This window comes from Zootoca vivipara, chromosome 7 (genome assembly GCF_963506605.1).
Source record: "Zootoca vivipara chromosome 7, rZooViv1.1, whole genome shotgun sequence".
NCBI classification, from domain to species: domain Eukaryota; kingdom Metazoa; phylum Chordata; class Lepidosauria; order Squamata; family Lacertidae; genus Zootoca; species Zootoca vivipara.
In genome coordinates, this window is record NC_083282.1 from 51,950,800 (window position 1) to 51,970,445 (window position 19,646).

General features: G+C 40.1%; 1 protein-coding gene across 1 annotated transcript in view; it reads right to left on the minus strand.

Annotated features, from left to right (window-relative positions):
* ILRUN (inflammation and lipid regulator with UBA-like and NBR1-like domains) overlaps positions 1 to 19,646 on the minus strand; it is a 29,584-nt gene that overhangs the window by 4,764 nt on the left and 5,174 nt on the right. The window contains exons 2-4 of the mRNA XM_035122274.2: positions 10,420 to 10,574; positions 6,407 to 6,604; positions 4,849 to 5,177 (exon numbers count right to left, since the gene is read on the minus strand). Coding sequence (XP_034978165.1) covers positions 4,849 to 5,177; positions 6,407 to 6,604; positions 10,420 to 10,574 — 682 coding nt within the window. The remainder of the gene's footprint in view (positions 1 to 4,848; positions 5,178 to 6,406; positions 6,605 to 10,419; positions 10,575 to 19,646) is intronic.

A 19,646-nucleotide genomic window follows, 5' to 3' on the forward strand; every position in this document is an offset into this window, starting at 1 on the left:
AAAAAATCCTTCCAGTAGCACCTTAAGAGACAAACTAAGTTTGTCATTGGTATGAGGTTTCGTGTGCATGCACACTTTCACACGAAAACTCGTACCAAACACAAACTCAGTTGGTCTCTGAGGCGCTACTGGAAGGAATTTTTTTTATTTTTTTTCGACTACGGCAGACCAATACGGCTACCTACCTGTAACTAGAACTTTCAAAAGCCTATTTGCAATGAGCCAACTTCACATGACTTAAGCCAAGGTAGGCAGCACTAATATAAGCCACACTTCTACAGGTTTTCAATTATGGCTGTTCATTAGCTGGCCACCATAGGTAAAACAGGCACAAATTAATTTCTAAATTATGACCATATATAATAAGAGGCATATAAACCTATCATTTCCAAACCACAATGTTTCAGCCACTCTTTACTCTACTAAAGCATCATTCTGAAACAGTGCATTCTTCAAATAAATCTCCTCTAAAATACAAATGGCATCATCATATTTGTTTTCTACCTTAACTCACCTCTGGCACAGTGATTATAGAGTATTAATAGGAAATGTGTGCTATATAGCAGTGAACAATACATTTCAAATGCTAGGACAACATTCAGTTTTTAGGCTCTGAAAGACCAAGTACCCAATAGCAATTTATGGATATATTTACCAGAACCCCTGAAGTACTAATATGAAGCTACTGCATTTTTTTCTTAAGAGGTCACCCGGGATGGTGGGGAAGCGAAATCCAAGACTGATATATTTTAGTTGGCCTTATAAACTTTCCAGAAATATAGGAACATAAAAAGCTGCCCCAGTATTGGCAACATTGACTGGCAGTGGTCCTCCAGGGTTTCAGGCAGGGAGTCCTTCCCAGCCCAAGCTGGAGATGCCAAGGATTGAACCTGGGACCTTCTACACGCAAAGCATCTGCTCTACTACCATGTTCTTTTGTGAGCACCAGGGCACAGGTATGGACCACGTTGGTGACCCTCACTTTAGGTGGTCTGTGGTTGGATGGTAACAGGTTCTGAAGTAATCAGTAATCTGGAAAATAGTGCTCCTTCTTCTACTATGAATGCTTACTCTAGTAGTGCAAAACTTTCTCCATAAAAATAATTTTCCCAGCAGTTTTCTTACTGACTTCCTGATGTGCCTCCCAATTAGTAAAAAAATGACAACACTACCCAATTAAACTTTAAGAAGCAGCTCTTAACTCAACATTACTGTTGGTAGTGATACTGGGAAACGTAATTCCAACATAACTTAAGCTTCTCTCCAAGTTTAGGTATCACTCTAATATAGAAAAGATTGGAGTTGAACATCATTGGCTTTATTTTGATTTTGTTTGTGGTGGAATTTGAATGAATAGAAGTACAGTTTATTTTTTAAGGCATCAGCTTTTGATGCATGGCTGCAAGACAAAACAGAAGTCTTCCAGTTTACACTGATGGCAGCCTCAGATAGAACTACTCAATCGTCCTCTATTTCTCATCACTTCCTGGCCCGTTCCTGGTCAGTGCTTCTCCAAACTACCCAAAGCTCTTTTGAATCACTTATGTAAACTCAACACAAACAGGGGTTTTTTCCCCTTCAAAGAATGCTGCACAAATATAATGCAGTAGCTCAAAGCTCTTTCCCACTATTCATCTTTTCTTCTATTTAAACAAGGAGCTGATCTACATGTTCAGAAAAAGCACATACTTCCCTCTTTGTACTGTACCACTTCAGAATGCTAGGGGGTAGGCAGAGAAAAATCACATTTTAAAGTTGTCCCCTTAAGCTGCATACAGACACCTATCAATGTGGGAACCTTTATACTTAGCACACAGTTTAAGTGGGGACTACCCAGTGAATTCAGCCAGTTGATTCTAGCAGGAATTCTTCAGAAATAAAATTTAAGATTTAAGATTGAAATGAATACACAGAGCAAATATAATTCCTGCTCCAGGGGCTAGATTTTAGTTTCTATATATCATGCTCACTTTCTTTTAAAACATGCTTTATTATCCATAAGTTCTTGCTGAGCAATTTCACAGCAGGCATAAAAATGTCAGCTTAAAAAGATTATATAAACTTAAGCCATTTCATTTTGGGTTTATTGGGAAAAAGTGAATGTGACAAATATTTACTATGTAAAGGAGATGTTACGTGCAATATTGATCAGATTTGGAAAATTTCCCGTATATGGTAAATATTTGTACAAATTTAACTTTCATCTTATACTTAAGCATACATAAATTTTATGGAATTGATTTGATTGTGGGGTTTTTTTGGTGAAAATGTGGGTTTTAATAAAGTATTTCTCTTACACACAAGGCTTCAAGTAGTCTCCCATTCAAATTACAGTACTGATAAAATCAAAATCTGGTTATCTTCAATAATGCTTTATTTGCTGGTCCCAGACCAGTCACTAAGCTTTGACAGAAAAAATATTAAGCACTACAGTACAGAGTAAGAGAGGTCACAGAAACAAATGCTTATCTAGTCCCTCAGCTTGAAATGATAGGGTGCCCTTGAGTTCAAAGAAGGGTGTTTGATTCAGTTGATATATCATTTAAAAGAGGATAGGCCGGAAGGGATTTTTGCCAATTCACTCTTGGCCCTGCAGCCCTCCATGCCACCTCCCCACCCCCTGGTTCTGAGAGGTCCCCGAACTCTCTGGAACTAATCTGGGGGAGGGGCACTGGGGGCTGCAGGGGAGAGAGGAAATTGCAAAATCCCCTCCCCATCTATTATTGGAGACATCTATTGCAGGCATGTCCAACAGGTAGATCGTGATCTACCGGTAGATCACTGGACATCTGTGGTAGATCACTGGTAGATCATTGGCTCCCCCCAAAGAAGCTAAACAACTGTGACTCCCCTAAAAAACCTCAACATTTTACCTCCTCCCTGAAAAACTCAACAACTTTGGCCCGACCCCCCCCCCAAAATGGGCCTTCCTCCTTCCTAAAGAAAGCTCAACAACTTTGACCTGAACCCCCAAAAAGGGGGTACAGTAGATCACTGCCAGTTTTTAACTCTGAGTAGATCGCAATCTCTTGGGAGTTGGCCACTCCTGATCTATTGGATCAGCTCCCCTACTGTGACTGCAAGGGCTCTAACTGGATTCCATCTGTAATTGAAATGTTAGCATTCAGTAACAAAACTCCTGCATTGCAAAGCAGAATTTATTGTCAAGCAATTTTGTTGTTACTTTTTGCCTCTAAGGAATACAAAATACTAAAAACTTCATTTTTCTGTACTGAATAAACTTGATAATGCCCCCAATCACTGTATTCAGAGGCTGTGCTTCTGATATTGGATACAGTATAAGCCATTGATGGCTTCCCATGCCCCTCATTTTCCCCAGTCACCTATATGTCTGCTGGCCTCTAGAGGATTACTCCATTTGCCATTTTGCTTGAGTGTGGTTTGTGAGTAAGCTGAGTCTTCAATGTCCTATTAGTAAATGTTTCAGGTGTCTCCTACAGGAAGTGCACCATGCCACCGTGAGAAAGAATGAATGGGTGAATGGAGTGTATGCATATCTGAATGGATGGATGGTGTGTGTGTGTGAGTGCAAAGCTCTGATCCTTGCCACTAGTGACACGCTGCTCCTGACAGATTATCTCAAAAGGAATGTGGCCTTTGGGGGGAGGTGGGGTGTTGCACCCTGGTAAAAATATGTGATCCTCCCACCACAACTTCCTTTTAACCAACTTAGCAGTTCCACCTTGTGAAAGTAAATGTGACTGTACTGGAGCTTGGGAGCAACTTTCCACGGACTTTGAAAGTAACTGTGACCACAGCCTATGTATTTCAACAATACTTACATCTTACATAGAAACCTGGACATGGTTTAGGATTAAATTGCTGGCTCTCCTCTTGTTGATTCTATGACTAACTGCTCCAAGATACAATCATCACTTGCATCAAGAAATGTTCTCTCTTCGTCATAACTTGAATTCACCATTATTCAATCCATTTGAGAGTAGCTTTAGTCACACACTACTAGTACCTGCTTCAACTGTCTTCCTTCTACCTTAGCTGCTCAACACATTTTATTCATCCTATTTTAAACCTTACACCAACTGGCAATTGCCTCAGTGCCCTGAACAACATGTTGAATGGACCTGGCCATGTGGAAAATGGAAAAACAAACACCATCTACACCACACTGGATTATGTAAACTATGATTCCACAAGTTTCTGTATATTTTTATGCAAAAGGCAGCAAAATGTTTTCAATGAAATCAGAACAAAATGCAACAAGTGAATCTAGCCATAATGATTTGAAGTAAAGTAGAAACAAAAAGGGAAAAGTGAACACATCAGGTCTATGCAGAGCTTGTCTGAGGCCCAGGGTGGGAGTCTTTTTAGAATAAAGTTATAAAGTCAAACAACAACAAGCCCCCCCCCCAACTTAGCCCTCCAAGGCCTAGGGCAAGTGTACCTGGCTACCCCACACTCTGCACAGACCTGGAACACATTCTGATCAATATTCTTATCCATACATTTTAGCTTCCAAATCTTGTTGACTATATTTTTAGCACTTACCACCTAATATACTTTCAATTTTAAGTGCACTTTAAAAAAGCAGCTTTGTAAATTGTTGCCTTCTCAAATCCGGCAAGCAGCATTTGAAGAATGTTATTTTAACAGAATGTTAAAATAGTTTTAGCATTTGAAAATAGTCTTGTTTAAGCTTGCTTTTAATTCGGTGAAAAGACTTGTAAGATGAACAGCCAAATGCAGGCCCTTTTAAGCGGAGTGTACAGAGGCACAAGGGGGAGTCATGCAATTTGCAAGGAAGGACCATTACAATACAGGTCATGGGCTCATTACCTCCCCGTTCTCTTGTACCCCCAGGGCACCTACCTTACTGTATGTCACTACTGATAAGTTGTTCGAGTGACTGCTGGGGGAGAGATTTACAGAGTTTTGTGACAGTTCAGTCTGATCTTGTTCAATTTGGTCAGGAGCAGGCCCCCACGTGTTTTTGCTGATTGTGTCTAGCTCAGAACCCCCAGGGTCTTTTAGGTTGTTTTCATCTGGTTGCCTGTTCTTCTGCGGAGAGGCGAACGGGTTAAAGTTTCCTTCTACCTTGCGATGTGGTTGTGTGTTGAACTCAGTTTCAAACGATGACAGTTGCTGCGTTACTCCTAAAAGTCCTCCAACTTCCACACTGAGGATCACCCAGATGATGTCTGTGAAAGAGAAACCTGGGTCAGCACAAAATACAATTTGCAATTTTACTTAATTTCAATACCTCTCAAACAGCATGCTGCTTATGATCAAACATAAGAAACAAAAATGCCAAATCCTTGTAATATCAATAAGGACCACATTTCAAATACATGGGGGGTATTACAACAGGGCTCGTTGTTTGCTCAAAGGCAGCCTGAATGTTTTAGTATTCGGCATTCTGAAAGTTTGAAGATAGTGAAATACTGCCACCTTCTGTTAATCTTGGTATTTATTCTAGTCATTCCCAAGCATTAAAAGAATTATACAAAGAGACTCCAAAAAAAGAAAATTCAGTGGAAGTCACATCTTTCACTTGAAAGAAATGCCATCATTTGGGGGTGAAAGTTGTTAAACATGCCAATCATCAACAGGAAATAAAAAACAAACAGAAAAAATCGGCAAACAATCACAACTACAACAAATGTTGCAGTTTAAAGTGTTTCTGTTCAGTGTTCTTTCAATATATTTTGTTCCATCTCTCCTATGTTAGCTACACAGTAAAAAAGACAAGTGAATCAACCTAACAATTAATATCTGAAGTTGTAACATGCCACTTTTCAAACACTTGAAATGGTTTGTGTCCCGGATTATAAAAGAGTATTGGAATTACATGGAATTTTTGTTGGGTTCAGGGTTTGTTTGTGGTTGTTGCTGCTTTGCCATGAAAGGTAACTTTTTAAGATGTGCAAAGTTTCCCATAACTTAGGAGTTATTCTATATTTTGAAATAGTTTGTTATTGATATTGAGTTCTTCAGAAGGTTGGTAGGATCTGAGTTTTGAAAAATAAAAATAAAACATTCATGCTGTGCATCGCCCCACTAAAAGGGGCTGCAGTGGCCTCTTTAAGGGAACAATATTCAGCAACACACTGACAGTGATCCTTGTCTCACACCTGCCAAAATGCAGGGAGGATCATATAGCAGCAGATAGCACTTCAAAAGGCCCAGTGGCCATTGCCACCTTTTAAAGGAAACATTTACATTCATTTGTCTGGTTCCTGAAAGATAGCTACAATGTGAGGGTTTTTTGTGGGATCCAAAATGTTATATGGAAAGGAACACTTGTTAGAACTCGGTTCTGGAATTCTCTTAACAAGTAGAGTTGCAATAGTTAGCAGATATTATTCTCACAACAGTCCCAGCAACACAGAAGGCTGCTCAAATGTTGCAAGTACGAGGTGGCACTTACCTCCATAATAAAGTCCTGTAGCAGTGCACATTCGCCACTGTCCTTGATACATTCCTGCAGTACTAGGGCTGCACATCTGTACGCTGACATCTGCAATCTCCTGGGGCTCCAATGATCGGACCATCACCATGTTCACATGGCCAAACTGGTCTCCCCCGACATATTTAAGACAAACACCTGGAGGCCATGCTTCTGTCCCTGAGATTCAGTGAAGATTACATTAAAACATTTGTCAATGGAGAAGCTACTTAAATGACTCAACATGGTCATTAACAGATAGCACATTTATTATTAAAATGTGTGTCGTCCCATTAAGCAAGCGTAAACATCTGTAAACGCTTAGTAAAAGAAAGTTGTATTGCACATCTTCATTGCTAAGTGTAATGACTGACTCGGATGTATACTTATGTCAAAGCAACTCTTTGTTGTGTGTGCGCATAACCCCTATCATGAACGGACACACATGTCCATGAACATGACATGTCACCAATGCAACAGATGAAAGTTCCTTCTGTGCAGCAAGTCAAAGGCATGTTTATGTTATGCACATTAACTACTGGTACATACACGTTAATATATGGTAGGGACATGAATTAAATCTTCATCAATTCAGAAAAAGCTGCTTTGTTGTGAAATACATGTGTCTGAATTCACCCTTACTTTCAGAAGCAGAAAGAAAATAATGCTCAAATTATAACATGAATTGTCACACAAACCCCAAGGCTGTCTGAAGAATTTAAATCACCATACCAACAGCTAGAATTTAAAAGCATGCAAGTCTATGTGGTGTATGACTGTTTCCATTAACCACTGAACAAAGCTGTTGTTGTTGTTGTTGTTACAGGTAGGTAGCCGTGTTGGTCTGGATCGAAGTAAAATAAAAAAATTCCTTCAGTAGCACCTTAAAGACCAACTAAGTTTTTATTTTGGTATGAGCTTTCGTGTGCATGCACACTTCTTCAGATACAGTGAAATGGAAGTTTCCAGGCACTTATGTAGAGAAGGGGTGGGGAGGGGTGGGGACGGGGAGGGGGGATCACTCAGAAGGCTGGTGGAAATGGGTGATTGACTGACTGATAGCTGTTGATGACCGCAAACGACTGCAAATGGTTTTGCATGAAAAAGCAAGGGTTGAGATGGCTGAAGATCGCTTATCATGTATAATGAGATAAGAACCCGATATCTCTGTTCAAACCAGGTCCCTCCATGGTTTTGAGCTTGGTGATAAGTTGCAATTCAGCAACTTCTCTTTCCAGTCTATTTCTGAAATTCTTTTGTAGTAAGACAGCTACTTTGAGATCTTGTATAGAATGTCCTGGGAGATTGAAGTGTTCTCCTACTGGTTTTTCTGTCTTCTGGTTCCTGATGTCAGATTTATGTCCATTTATCCTTTGGCGTAGGGTTTGGCCTGTTTGTCCAATATAGAGAGCTGAAGGGCACTGTTGGCATTTGATGGCATACACAATGTTAGAGGATGAGCAATTAAATAGTCCTGAGATGGTATGTTGGATGTTGTTGGGGCCAGTAATGGTGTTGTCTGGGTGTATGTGGCAGCAAAGTTGGCATCTGGGTTTATTGCAGGCTCTGGTACCAGTGTCCATGTTAAGTCTGGTGGTTGTATTATTGTGGGTGAGGAGTTGTTTAAGATTGGGTGGCTGTCTGTAGGCAATGAAAGGTCTTCCTCCCAGAGCTTGAGAAAGGGAGCGGTCATTGTCCAGCGGTTGTTGTTGTTGTTGTTGTTGTTCTCAAAGTCTGAGTTTTAAGAATAGTAGTCCAACAATAAAAAATACAATGGTACCTCTAGTTATGGACTCAATCCGTTCCGGGGTGCCATTTGCACCCTGAAAAGTTTGTAACTAGAGCGGCGCTTTTGCGCATGCGCGAAAGCACGATACAGCTGCAGGAATGTAAACACTTCCAGGTTTGCTGCATTCTTAACATGAAAAAAGCTACCAGAAGCAGCCATAACCCGAGGTATGACTGTACTGATTCCAAGTAGTAAGCACTATGGCTCAAACATCACTTTCTGACACTGCACAAAGTGATTTGGAAAACCAGGAAAATACCATGAACTTAATTTTGTGATTAGCATGAACAAAACTAGTTTGGGGGCAATTTTGGTTGGCAATAATGATCACTCTGGTTAGCACTAACAATAATCTGACACTTCAGATACTGTGGCAAAGTAGGATTGGAGGACACCAGACAAGGAAATACTGGGAACATACAAGTGGGAAGGAAGGGGACCTGTAGCATATTCACATGAATTGAACCTGTAGCTCTAAAATAATGTATTAATTCTCAGTTTTAACTTTAAGACTATAAAACAATGCAGAATAAAACAAATTCAAGCTTCAACTAAAATATTTCTGATTCTTCCCTAGGTGACACTTTGCTTTCCCCAGCTGCCAACCTGGGAATCTGTGAAATACCTGAATAGTTTGAGATTTTATTTCTACTATGCCAAGTCTAATCCTCATAGCAGACACCATAAAGATAAAACTGCATTTTGTGTGAAAATATAATGACAAGACTTTTTCTACTGGAAATTATTTCGAACAAAAGTTGTGTGTATAATCAAAGCACTGATACATAGGTCAACAATACAGATTATATCCTGTCATTGCAATATTTGTTCGCAGAACTATTTCCTTGCATCAGATCTCATTTCCCTCTCATAATTATATCCCAGTAGATTAGTGCCAAGGGTTGTTCATCTCACCTCATTTCATCCCTTCTCAAAGTTTCATCATAGTATTATTATTTAAACTCTTGAGATAAGGCTATTTTACATGGCTATTGCAGCTAAAATGTTTTAAGAGTCCCCTTGTTATTGCTTTCAGTGTTTACCTCCCCCACCATAAACTGCTTTCCAAACAGACAAGGGAAATAAAATCAAGCATATCCCACACTTCTTTTTATTCTTCCTTTCTAATCCTTACAAAATGATTATTGAACCAAACAAGATAGCCTATGCCTTTGCCCAGCAGTTTCACCAATCTGTTTCTAATTGCAGCTAAAGAAAGTGTCAACTATATCAACTTCCAGGGTTCATCTGAACTCTAGAACAGCAGCCAAAATATGTTGTGCTGTTGACTTGAACATTTAATAAAATATTTACATCACTTAAAATTTTCAGTAATTCACACTGAAGTACGAATGTGTCAGGAAGCTTAACACACCAAAGTGCTGAAATTCTCCAGAAGTTTTATTACTTTCCAGCTCTGGATACACAGCATTTAAGACATGCAACAAAATAGCACATTTCCAGCATTTGGTACATAAAAATAAAGACCTGGGAAAACCCATTGTTCAGCCACATATGTTAGAACTACCAGACTTGGATTGTCAATGACTGTAATTAACAGTCAAGCCTCTCACACATTTGGCTGAATGTCTGAATAGGGCTCTGAGGAACATGAATCCATAAATTTTGGCTGGCCTTGTTAGCCAGCAAAAAATTGTGGTCACCATTACCCTGTATTTCTGATTCAGTAAAATAGTGGGGCTTCAAGCATTTCCAAAGGAACAGCGTAAGATCAAAGACAGTCCCCACTCAATCTAACTCCAAGCTCCATTGCACCATGTACTTGGAAAAACTCTGTAATGCAGCACAATGGCAAGGATGATCTCCTACACTCCAACCTTGAGGGCAGAGGATCATTATGTTTGCTAGAGGAAAAAGATCCTTGCCATGGCAAGCTAATTTGCAGACACTGGTACTCACATGCAAATCAAAGAAACATTTTCAACTCCCACAAAACAATTCTTACCTTGTTACTGTCTGCTATGAAAAATATTGTTAAGGAAAAAACAATAAAACGTTCTTGCATATTCGCTTTTGAAAATTCTCCTGAATAACCTTAAAGAAAACAGTATTTATATTATATTATATATTATAGTATATTATATTAATATCCATTATTATATCTATTATTATTATTATTATTAATACCGGTAGGAGGGGAATCATCAACCAGTAGCAAGAAGGAAGACAAGAAGAGTTGCTTTACCTGTGTTTTGTATCCTCCATGTTTTTGTAAACTGAGTGTCAGGAGGGATGGATTCTCCTTCTCCTATGGTCACATCTTCAACAAAGGACATGGAGGGCACATTGATGTTTGGACTCTCAAAATCATAGTAGGCTCCAATGGCTGCTTGTAAGTTCCTGGAAAGAGAATAAAAGGTTTAACCATACCACAATTGGGATAACCCCTTTATGAAATAACAATGTATCTCATTTAAAACATGAGAGCATTACTTTCTCAGATTTGTGACTAAAGCCCTTCTCAAAGATTGCATTCCATGTGCAGACTATACATTTGGAGGAAGAATGGGATTGTGCCTATAGGTCCCATCCCCAAAGACAACCATGGAGATGGGGTATATGCACCCTATGGATAAGCACCCTGTTGCAGATGTGCAGACATCATGTCCATCATCAGAATGTCAAAGGTAGGGCCAGCCAACATAATATTACTGTTACTTCTCTGCACATATAGCACGAATGTGAAAAGCTCCTGTGAAAGGGACTTGTGAGTCTTGAGGGTATGAAGTGAGCAGTGTGCTGGCACAAAATGGATAAAAAGAGAATAGTGAATGTTTTGGACAAAGACATTTGAGTCTCTAAAAGTATGAACACAAACTGAAGGGGGAAGTAATTTACTAAGTGATAGCTTTGTTAGTTTGTTGCAGCAAAATAAGACTATGAGACTTTAAAGTAACACATTTATTATGGCGTAAACCAGGCATCCCCAGACTTCGGCCCGCCAGATGTTTTGGACTACAATTCCCATCTTCCCCGACCACTGGTCCTGTTAGCTAGGGGTCATGGGAGTTGTAGGCCAAAACAGCTGGAGGGCCGCAGTTTGGGGGTGCCTGGCGTAAACTATTGTGGCCTTAAGTCCATAAGATACATGACATGTATTCAATAGATATACAAAGTATAATGCTCAGTTGGCAGATATAGTTGGAGCTAACTGACAATGGAATGCAAAAAGTACAGTGTGACATTTGTACTTTTTGTATTTCATTGCCATTCAACTTCAACATTTTTTCCCTTTCCACTCATCTGTATGTATGTGTATATGTATATATGTGTGTGTGTATATATCTATATCTATATCATCTATATCTATATCTATCTATCTATCTATCTATCTATATATCTGCCAACTGGGAATTATACTTCACACATCTGAGGATTACACTTCATGTATCTGATGAAGTGGACTTCAAGCCAGATGGTACCTAACACCAAGACTAGCACTAATATGCCCAGGAACCTCACCAAAATGCTGGAGAGGATGCACATCCACAGGCACATACCTCCACATGTGGTGAGAATCCCCCAAAATCCAACTATTCTGGACAACAATCATACAAGAAATATGCAAAATAACTATGCAAGTATTAGAAGTCACTCCAGAACTGGCCCTACTAAACATCTTCCAAGAAAATAATGCTCACTGATATCATAAAGAGCTCATAACCCACCTACTCTCAGCAGTCAGAAACAACATAGCCAGACACTGGAGAGACCTGTCAGGAGTAAGCATGGACCAATGGTATCAAATAATAGGGGAAACAGCCTTATTAGAAAAACTAAGCAATAGACACGGGGACAAATAAAAAAAGATGCCTTCACCCCGGTATGGATCCCCTATATCACATACACAGCCCAACACGACAAGAATCAGCATACGAATCAATATGGCTAACCTGATACAGAAACACCCACCCACCCCACTAACACATGAAAACAAAGTTCACTACAGCCAATCACAAACAAACAGCCACGCCCTAGGACAACTCCAACCTCACTCACCACCAAAGCAACACAAGTGAATAATAAAGAGAACCTGCACAAGCGACGCTGGCACAAAACCCCACACATACATTAAGCAGAAGAGAAGCATTGCCACCCGACCCCAACCCCACTCACTATGCCCCCCCTTCACCTCTTTCCCCCTTCCTGAGGTAACATTAATGTCTCAACAAACAAAACTGATCTGTAGAAAATGTAACATACTTTTGTAAACCAAGAAATCTTTAACAAAAAATATGTTTAAACAAATAATAATAATCAAATCCACCACCAGCAATTACGCAGAAACCCAGTTTGCCACACCTCTGCAGTGTAAGCATGTACACAGACATTATACCATGCTGTTACATGGAACAATAAGCCTGTGTGATCCCCCATCTCCCCATTCAGCTGCCAATCAAATAACATGAAAGCTGGTTTCTTGACCAAGCTGAAGAGGGACAGCTGGATGGGGATTTAAGGTCACACACAGACCTCCCTTTCCTGTATCAGCCTAGCATGCTGAATGACCACTTAGAGAAGAATACACAGTGCTCTGCTATACCTTATGGACATTATTCCATATGGGCACTGTACACAGGGTAGACTGGACTGGACACATTGCATTCTTTGTTTGATGAACAAAGTTTAGAGAACGGATAAAAGGCAGAAGGAACATGCCAGTACTACCCTGATTTTTTCAGATAATACGATTTCCTAGAATGCAGACCGTTATGTGAAGGAAGCACACAAGGAGGAGGTGGTGGCTCTGTTGTCATTATTATTGGCAGCTATGTGAAAACAAAAGGACGCGGGTGGCGGTGTGGGTTAAACCACAGAGCCTAGGGCTTGCCGATCAGAAGGTTGGAAGTTCGAATCCCTGCAACGGGGTGAGCTCCCGTTGCTCAGTCCCTGTTCCTGCCAACCTAGCAGTTCGAAAGCATGTCAAAATGCAAGTAGATAAATAGGTACCGGTCTGGCAGGAAGGTAAACAGCGTTTATGTGCGCTGCTCTGGTTCAACAGAAGCGGCTTTGTCATGCTGGCCACATGACCCGGAAGCTGTACGCCAGCTCCCTCAGCTAATAAAGAGTCATCCATGACTGGACCTAATGGTTAGGGGTCCCTTTACCTTTACATGAAAACAGTGGCTAGTGAGCAATGGATTTCTATGCATGCTTTATAAACATGATATGCATGGGTTGCAGAAATTTCCCACTGGACAAATATCCTAAAAGCTCATCCACACAGTTCCATTCAGCTCACAGAGAAAGTGTATATTGCACATAATCAATAATGCCGTTATACATTATTGAAAAAAATATATTTCCAAGCTGTAAGTTACAACATCATATTTCAGGTGCTTGGGCAATCAGAGATCTAGGCTTTGACTAATCCTGCACTACAACTTTTGTAAACCAGGAAGACAGGACTATATTTAAAACTGCCAGCTCAGTCAAATGGTATGGGATAGGTGCATGTCACATTAACCACTAAGTGGAAACAAATGCTTTATGTCACCAGCTGCTAGCTGCTTCTATACAAAATGAGCTTTATGTAACTCATAATGGGGATATGTCAAGAAACTCCTGTTCAAATCAGTCAGTAAATATGCTAATTTGTTTCACTGAAATATCTTCCCTTCTGTTCTGACCAGAGATGGAACTCACTAGAGGTGAAAAAGAAGAAAGTAATTCATACTGCACAGTGCCCCCCACCAGCCAACCCCCCACCACCTTCCTGCAGCCTATTAAAAATGTAGGTGCTTTCAGATGCCCCATGCTGTACATGAAAAGTGCATAAATGCTAACAAAATCATTCCATATTGATATGGGGGTGGCAGCCACACAATACATATTGCAGAACATTTCTCAAAATATTTCTCTCAACAAAAAAACAGAAAACCCCACAGCTGGCAATGTTTTTATTTTCCATCTTCTAAATATGCTTCAAAGGGGAAAGGGCTATTTGTGCATCAGGGCTCATTGCCAATTCTCCTCCCCTCCATGTGTCATATTTCATCACCCAGCTTTGCCACTTGGAATGGTTTCAATGTCTGTTCCAGTTAAAATCTAACTGAAGGCAATGCAAACTGAAAAGCAGACTTGCTATCTCATTCTCTTAATGTATTTTAAGCATATTTTTCTATACATTAGAATATATTATAAACAAAATGAGTGCACTAGTTAGTTTCAGTCTTTGACTTTTTCAATAAGAAGACGATGACAAATTCTAGAGTTAATTTTTAAAAATGGAAATATTAGAAAAGAGCAAGGGTGGGGGGAGAAACATCAGCAGAGTCAGGATGACAAAGCAAATGTCTGACTGAAGTTCAAATGAACAAGTGCTCATTGCCACAGAGCTATTCTAGGATACGCCCACAGAGTCTGTACAGAAACCTGGGAGAGAAAACAACAATGGTGAATACCTTCAAAGTCATATGATTAAAGAACCAGTAACAATTCAAACAGCATTTTTTCTTAGTTCATTCAATTTTAAGCAAAGACAATCAGTGTAAACATCCACTTTGGAACTGCACCCTATTTCAAGAAACTGACTAGATGACTCTCGGGGTCCCTTCCAACTCTACAATTCTATGTTTCTATTATTCTATGACTAGATACACTTTCAAACCTTTTCAATGAAACCCTTGGGAATGGCAAGATAATCTTTCACCCCCCACCAGCAGTAGCAGTACAAAAGGCATGTCCACAGTCAAGCATGAACTTTGAAGAACAAAATTTCCACAGAGATGCCTATCAAAGTTTGTAGCAGAAATGAAACTGATATACTATAAAACGAGCTTTTGTGCCTCAGGGCTACTTAAAGCATCTGGGAATTCTGCCACCTAACCCCTGCCCGCCCGCCCTCTCAAGTTTATTTGTATCCATGTAAGAAATCTTACTGAAAACATCGCTTTACAAATTCTATGTATACATATTCATTTCAAATAACCCATTTATTGTGAATCCTAGTCTTGTCCAAGGGAGCAGAAACAGTCCTTTGATTAGTATGTTTAGTTGCCTCAAGCTTCTTCTCCTTACCTGCCATCTTCAGCCTAGCTTAGTTACTGTAGCATATTTTCTTATAATTTAGTTAGATTACAGAAGTTACGTGTATTTGTACAACACTGACTATGATTCACCACATGGTCTGTAGAAAAAGTCTCTGTCGATACTCCTTTTAAATGAAGCTAGTTAGCCATAGCTGCCAAGTTTTCCCTTTTCTCGCGAGGAAGCCTATTCAGCATAAGGGAAAATCCCTTAAAAAAAGGGATAACTTGGCAGCTATGTAGTTAGCTCCTCAGAAGAGTGTAAGAGAGCCATTATACAAAATAGTTGAAAATACTAAACTGGGGGGGGGGGACTCAGAAGCCCTATTAAATACCCCATATTCAGCCACCAACACTGCTCACCTTCTTTCTGTCTGGGGACAAAACATATTATGTTTGCCGTATCCCCCCTGCTCCGCCTCAACTAAAAAAAGCAGAATGCAGCTACCAGTACCTGTGATATATATCAATGTTTCCAAGCTTGAAAAGGCTGGGTGGTGGGTGGGAGGAAACAGATATCGGTACTACCATTGTAGTATTGCATAAAATGCAATGCTATCATTGCAACAGATGCCTCCTGGATGCAGGGGAGCATGCACACAGAGAACACTGGATGCACTCTGTCACTGATCATCGGCCAGTTTTCTCTAGACACCAAATCTGGATTGCGGGGCAAAAAATATGCTAGTGCTTACAACATATCAATGTTTTTGAATCCTGCCTGTTAGGAATCTAGGAAAAATATTTAGAAATAAAATGTATTTGAATTTTGTTGTTTGAATATCTGCATAGAAAATGCTTGCAACAGGGTGCATTTTTCATGTACTGTATGAGCACTGCAGCATGATGTATCTAGTTTTCCAAGAACCCCAGTTTTTATTCTAGAAGAAATCAATTTCTAGTTCTCACATTAGCAGAGAAAAATCTGAAAATGGTGCAAGGTCAGGAACTGAGTCAACCTGTATAGCACTTCAAAGCACCAAGACTAACTTTACCTTCTCTGCTGCTCAAATTCTGAAATCCTGCAAAAATCTCTTAACTATTTTAACAAATAACTGCTTCAGTGTATCACCCACCTTAAATTTCCAGACCCAACCAGGTTCATAATGTCTAGATCTGGGATAGGGAACCTGTACCTCTCCACATGCTGGACTGGAAATGTTAAGTGGAGTGGGTCGTGTGACTGTGATCCCACCCGCAACTCTTCTCTGTCTGTGTTGACGTGTCTATAGGAATCTGACTTAGCTTTACCCCCCACTTTCCCTCTTCTAGGGCGATCTAATAAAAGTTTGGCATACTTTTAAAAACACACACACCCTGTCTCTCTTCCCCATTCACCTGGCAGGTTTGGCTGATGAAAACATCCCCCAATGTGGGTGCAAGCGGAGAATTTGCATCTTTGAATGCTGATGCTGGTTTTTTGCCCAGGAAAGGGAACACAGCCAGCTTCATGTTTACATGTTTCCCCACCACCACTACCTCAATTAAAGACAGGATACTTACCCCCTAGCAAAGGAGCAAGTCAGAAGCACAAACAGGCAGAATAAACGTTTTGTACAACATTCCAGCCAGCTACCCAAAAGCCATGTTTTTCCATGCTACCTCCCTTATTCTCCTCTATCCAAGCAAGCAAGAGACTAGCTGCTATTGTTGTTGCTTATATTTCAAATTATGTTTATTTTATGTGAAAAAGCAATAAAATACTTGAATGGCAAAAATGCCTCTATTTTTTTAAGGACATTCCAGCCAGGCAAAGCACTTATGGTGGGTCCAGAGCAGATCCTATAGTGAAAGTGAAATGAAAGGATCAACAGCAGCAAGTCTAGACATTAGGTTCATTGGATTGGATCCAGACTACCGTAAGTTAGTTGCACTTATGCCCCACTGAATCAATGGGACTCAAGTCATCACTAACTTGTCACAGTGATTTCAGTGAGAAATATGTTTAGCTAGCAGCCTAGATGTAATCAATACCACATATGTCAAACACTCAATGTGTTGTATTCAATAGCTGCTCAGGACCAGCAGAAGTGCTTCAGATTTTTACCAATCCCTCTTACCCAATGCCCCCCCAAGTATATTTATTTACTTTATGTTCTGCCTTTCTTACCACAGGAGCATAGGGCTGCAAGTAGTAAGTGATAAACCAATACAAACATATTTAAAACAATCTCAGTACAGATGCAGACTGGGAAAGATCTCAGTTTAAAAGGCTTGTTGAAAGAGGAAGGTCTTTAGTAGGTGCCAAAAAATAAAGAGACAGCACATTCAAGGGGAGAATTCCAAAGGATAGGGACCACCACATGAACAGCCAAATTACTACATTATATGGAACAGACTTCCTGATAAGATGGTATCTGCAGGAAGCCCTGACTTTCAAAGTACAGTGATTTATTGGATATATAACAAGTGATATGCTCTTTCAGGTATCATGATCCCTAGCTGTCTAGGACTTTATAAAGCAGCACAAAGAACTTAGCCCGGTAGCTAACTGGCAGCCAGTCTGATTCTTTCAACAGAGGCAACATGTTGGCGTTATGCTGCCCCAGTAAGCAGTTGAGCAGTCACATTTTGCATCAGCTGTAGCTTGCAGACCAACCTCAAGGGAAGCCCTACATAGAGCACATTGCAGTAATCTAGCCTGGGAGTTACCAGCACATGGATGACAGCAGTCAGGCTATCCTGGTCCAGAAATAGACACAGCTGTCATAGAAGACACTCCAATAGTGGCAGATGGATCAAGAAGCACACCCAGACCATGAATCTGATCTTTCAGGGGGAGTATGACCCTATCCAAAGCAGGCAACTGACCAATTATCCAGATTCAGGAAACACCCACCCACAGTGCTTCCATCTTGCCAAATTCAGTTTATTGTCCCTCATCTAGCACACTGAGTCTAGGTACCAGTTCAGGACTTACAAACAATCTGAGAGTTGCAGAGTTGGAAGGGATCCTGAGGGGCATCTAGTCGAATCCCCTGCAATGCAGGAATCTCAACTAGATCAAAGAATCACAGAGTTGTAGAGTTGGAAGGGACAACACCTCCTGTGGGAGCAAGTTCCACAGTTATGCACTGCGTGAAGAAGTACTGTCTTTATCTTAATTTTCCAACATGCAGGCTCACTGGATGTCCATGAGTTCCCCTGATTCAGATGTTACAGAGAAATAGAGCTGGGTATCAGTGTAATAATGACACCTCACTCCATATCTCCAATGGCTTCATATAAATATTAAACAGCCTTGGAGACAAGATAGTATCCTATGCCACCTTACAGCACCATTGCCAGGTGACTGAAAGACAATCATCCAACGCTATTCTTTTAATCCAATCCTGCCTCTAATACTTACCACACTAAGTGGGCTCAGAAGGTTGCCATGCTTAATAACATCTAAAACCACTGAGAAATCAAACAAGAATAACAGGGACATATTCCTTGCCCTTCCCAAGATAAAGGTCATCCATCACGGTGATCTATCAGGTCATCCATCAGTCCCATAACCAGGTCTGAATCCAGATTGAAATGTGTCAGGATAAACTGTTTCATCCCAGAGTCATGCCACAACTCTATCACAGTCTCTAAAAAGCAGGTACAGTATTTGCTTAGAATATACACTTTTTAAAAACCACTACAGTCTAGTATCTTTAAATTACAGTAAACTTTACTGCAGGGAGGTTGTTCAACTTCAAAACAAAAGAGTCCACTCATGTGTGTATGTATACAATTCATTTAAAGAAATGCAAATTTTACTGGCCACTGTGAATGAGTTAAAAATAAAACAATCACCACCCAAGGAAAAAAAGAGGTGAAACCTACAATTAGACCAGTTTAAAACCAGACAGATGGCAACTCTACACCATTGTAGAACTAGAACATGTTCAGACAAGTTGAAGCATAACGGTAAAGGAGTTAGAAAATGTTAAATGCTAAATTGGCTCAAGACAGCTCACTAATCACAGTATCTAAACTTAAGGTGCTAGATATGTCTTCAAAGTCAGCAGGCTTTCTAGATTACATATCACCTGGTGGAGAAGAAAAGAATGGAATGTATGCTCAGCATATTAAGCATAGCATTGAATATACAGCAGAACTTCTCATAGATGAACTGGCAGTAAAATATCTTTGCTATACACCCAAATATCTAACACAGTATTCAGACTGAGTAACCTTTTTTAAAACAACAACCAGGCTCTTTGTAAAGTACTATCCAGTATCAAATAATAACACTTTTGTTGCAAGGCAATGGAATACTGTTCCTGTGGACATATTAGTGACCACAAGTTATTATTATTATTTATTAAATTTCAATACCACCCTTCATCCAAGAATCACAGGGTAGTTACAGTAAAGCTGGGGGGGGGGAGTTATCCTACAAAGTGCAATG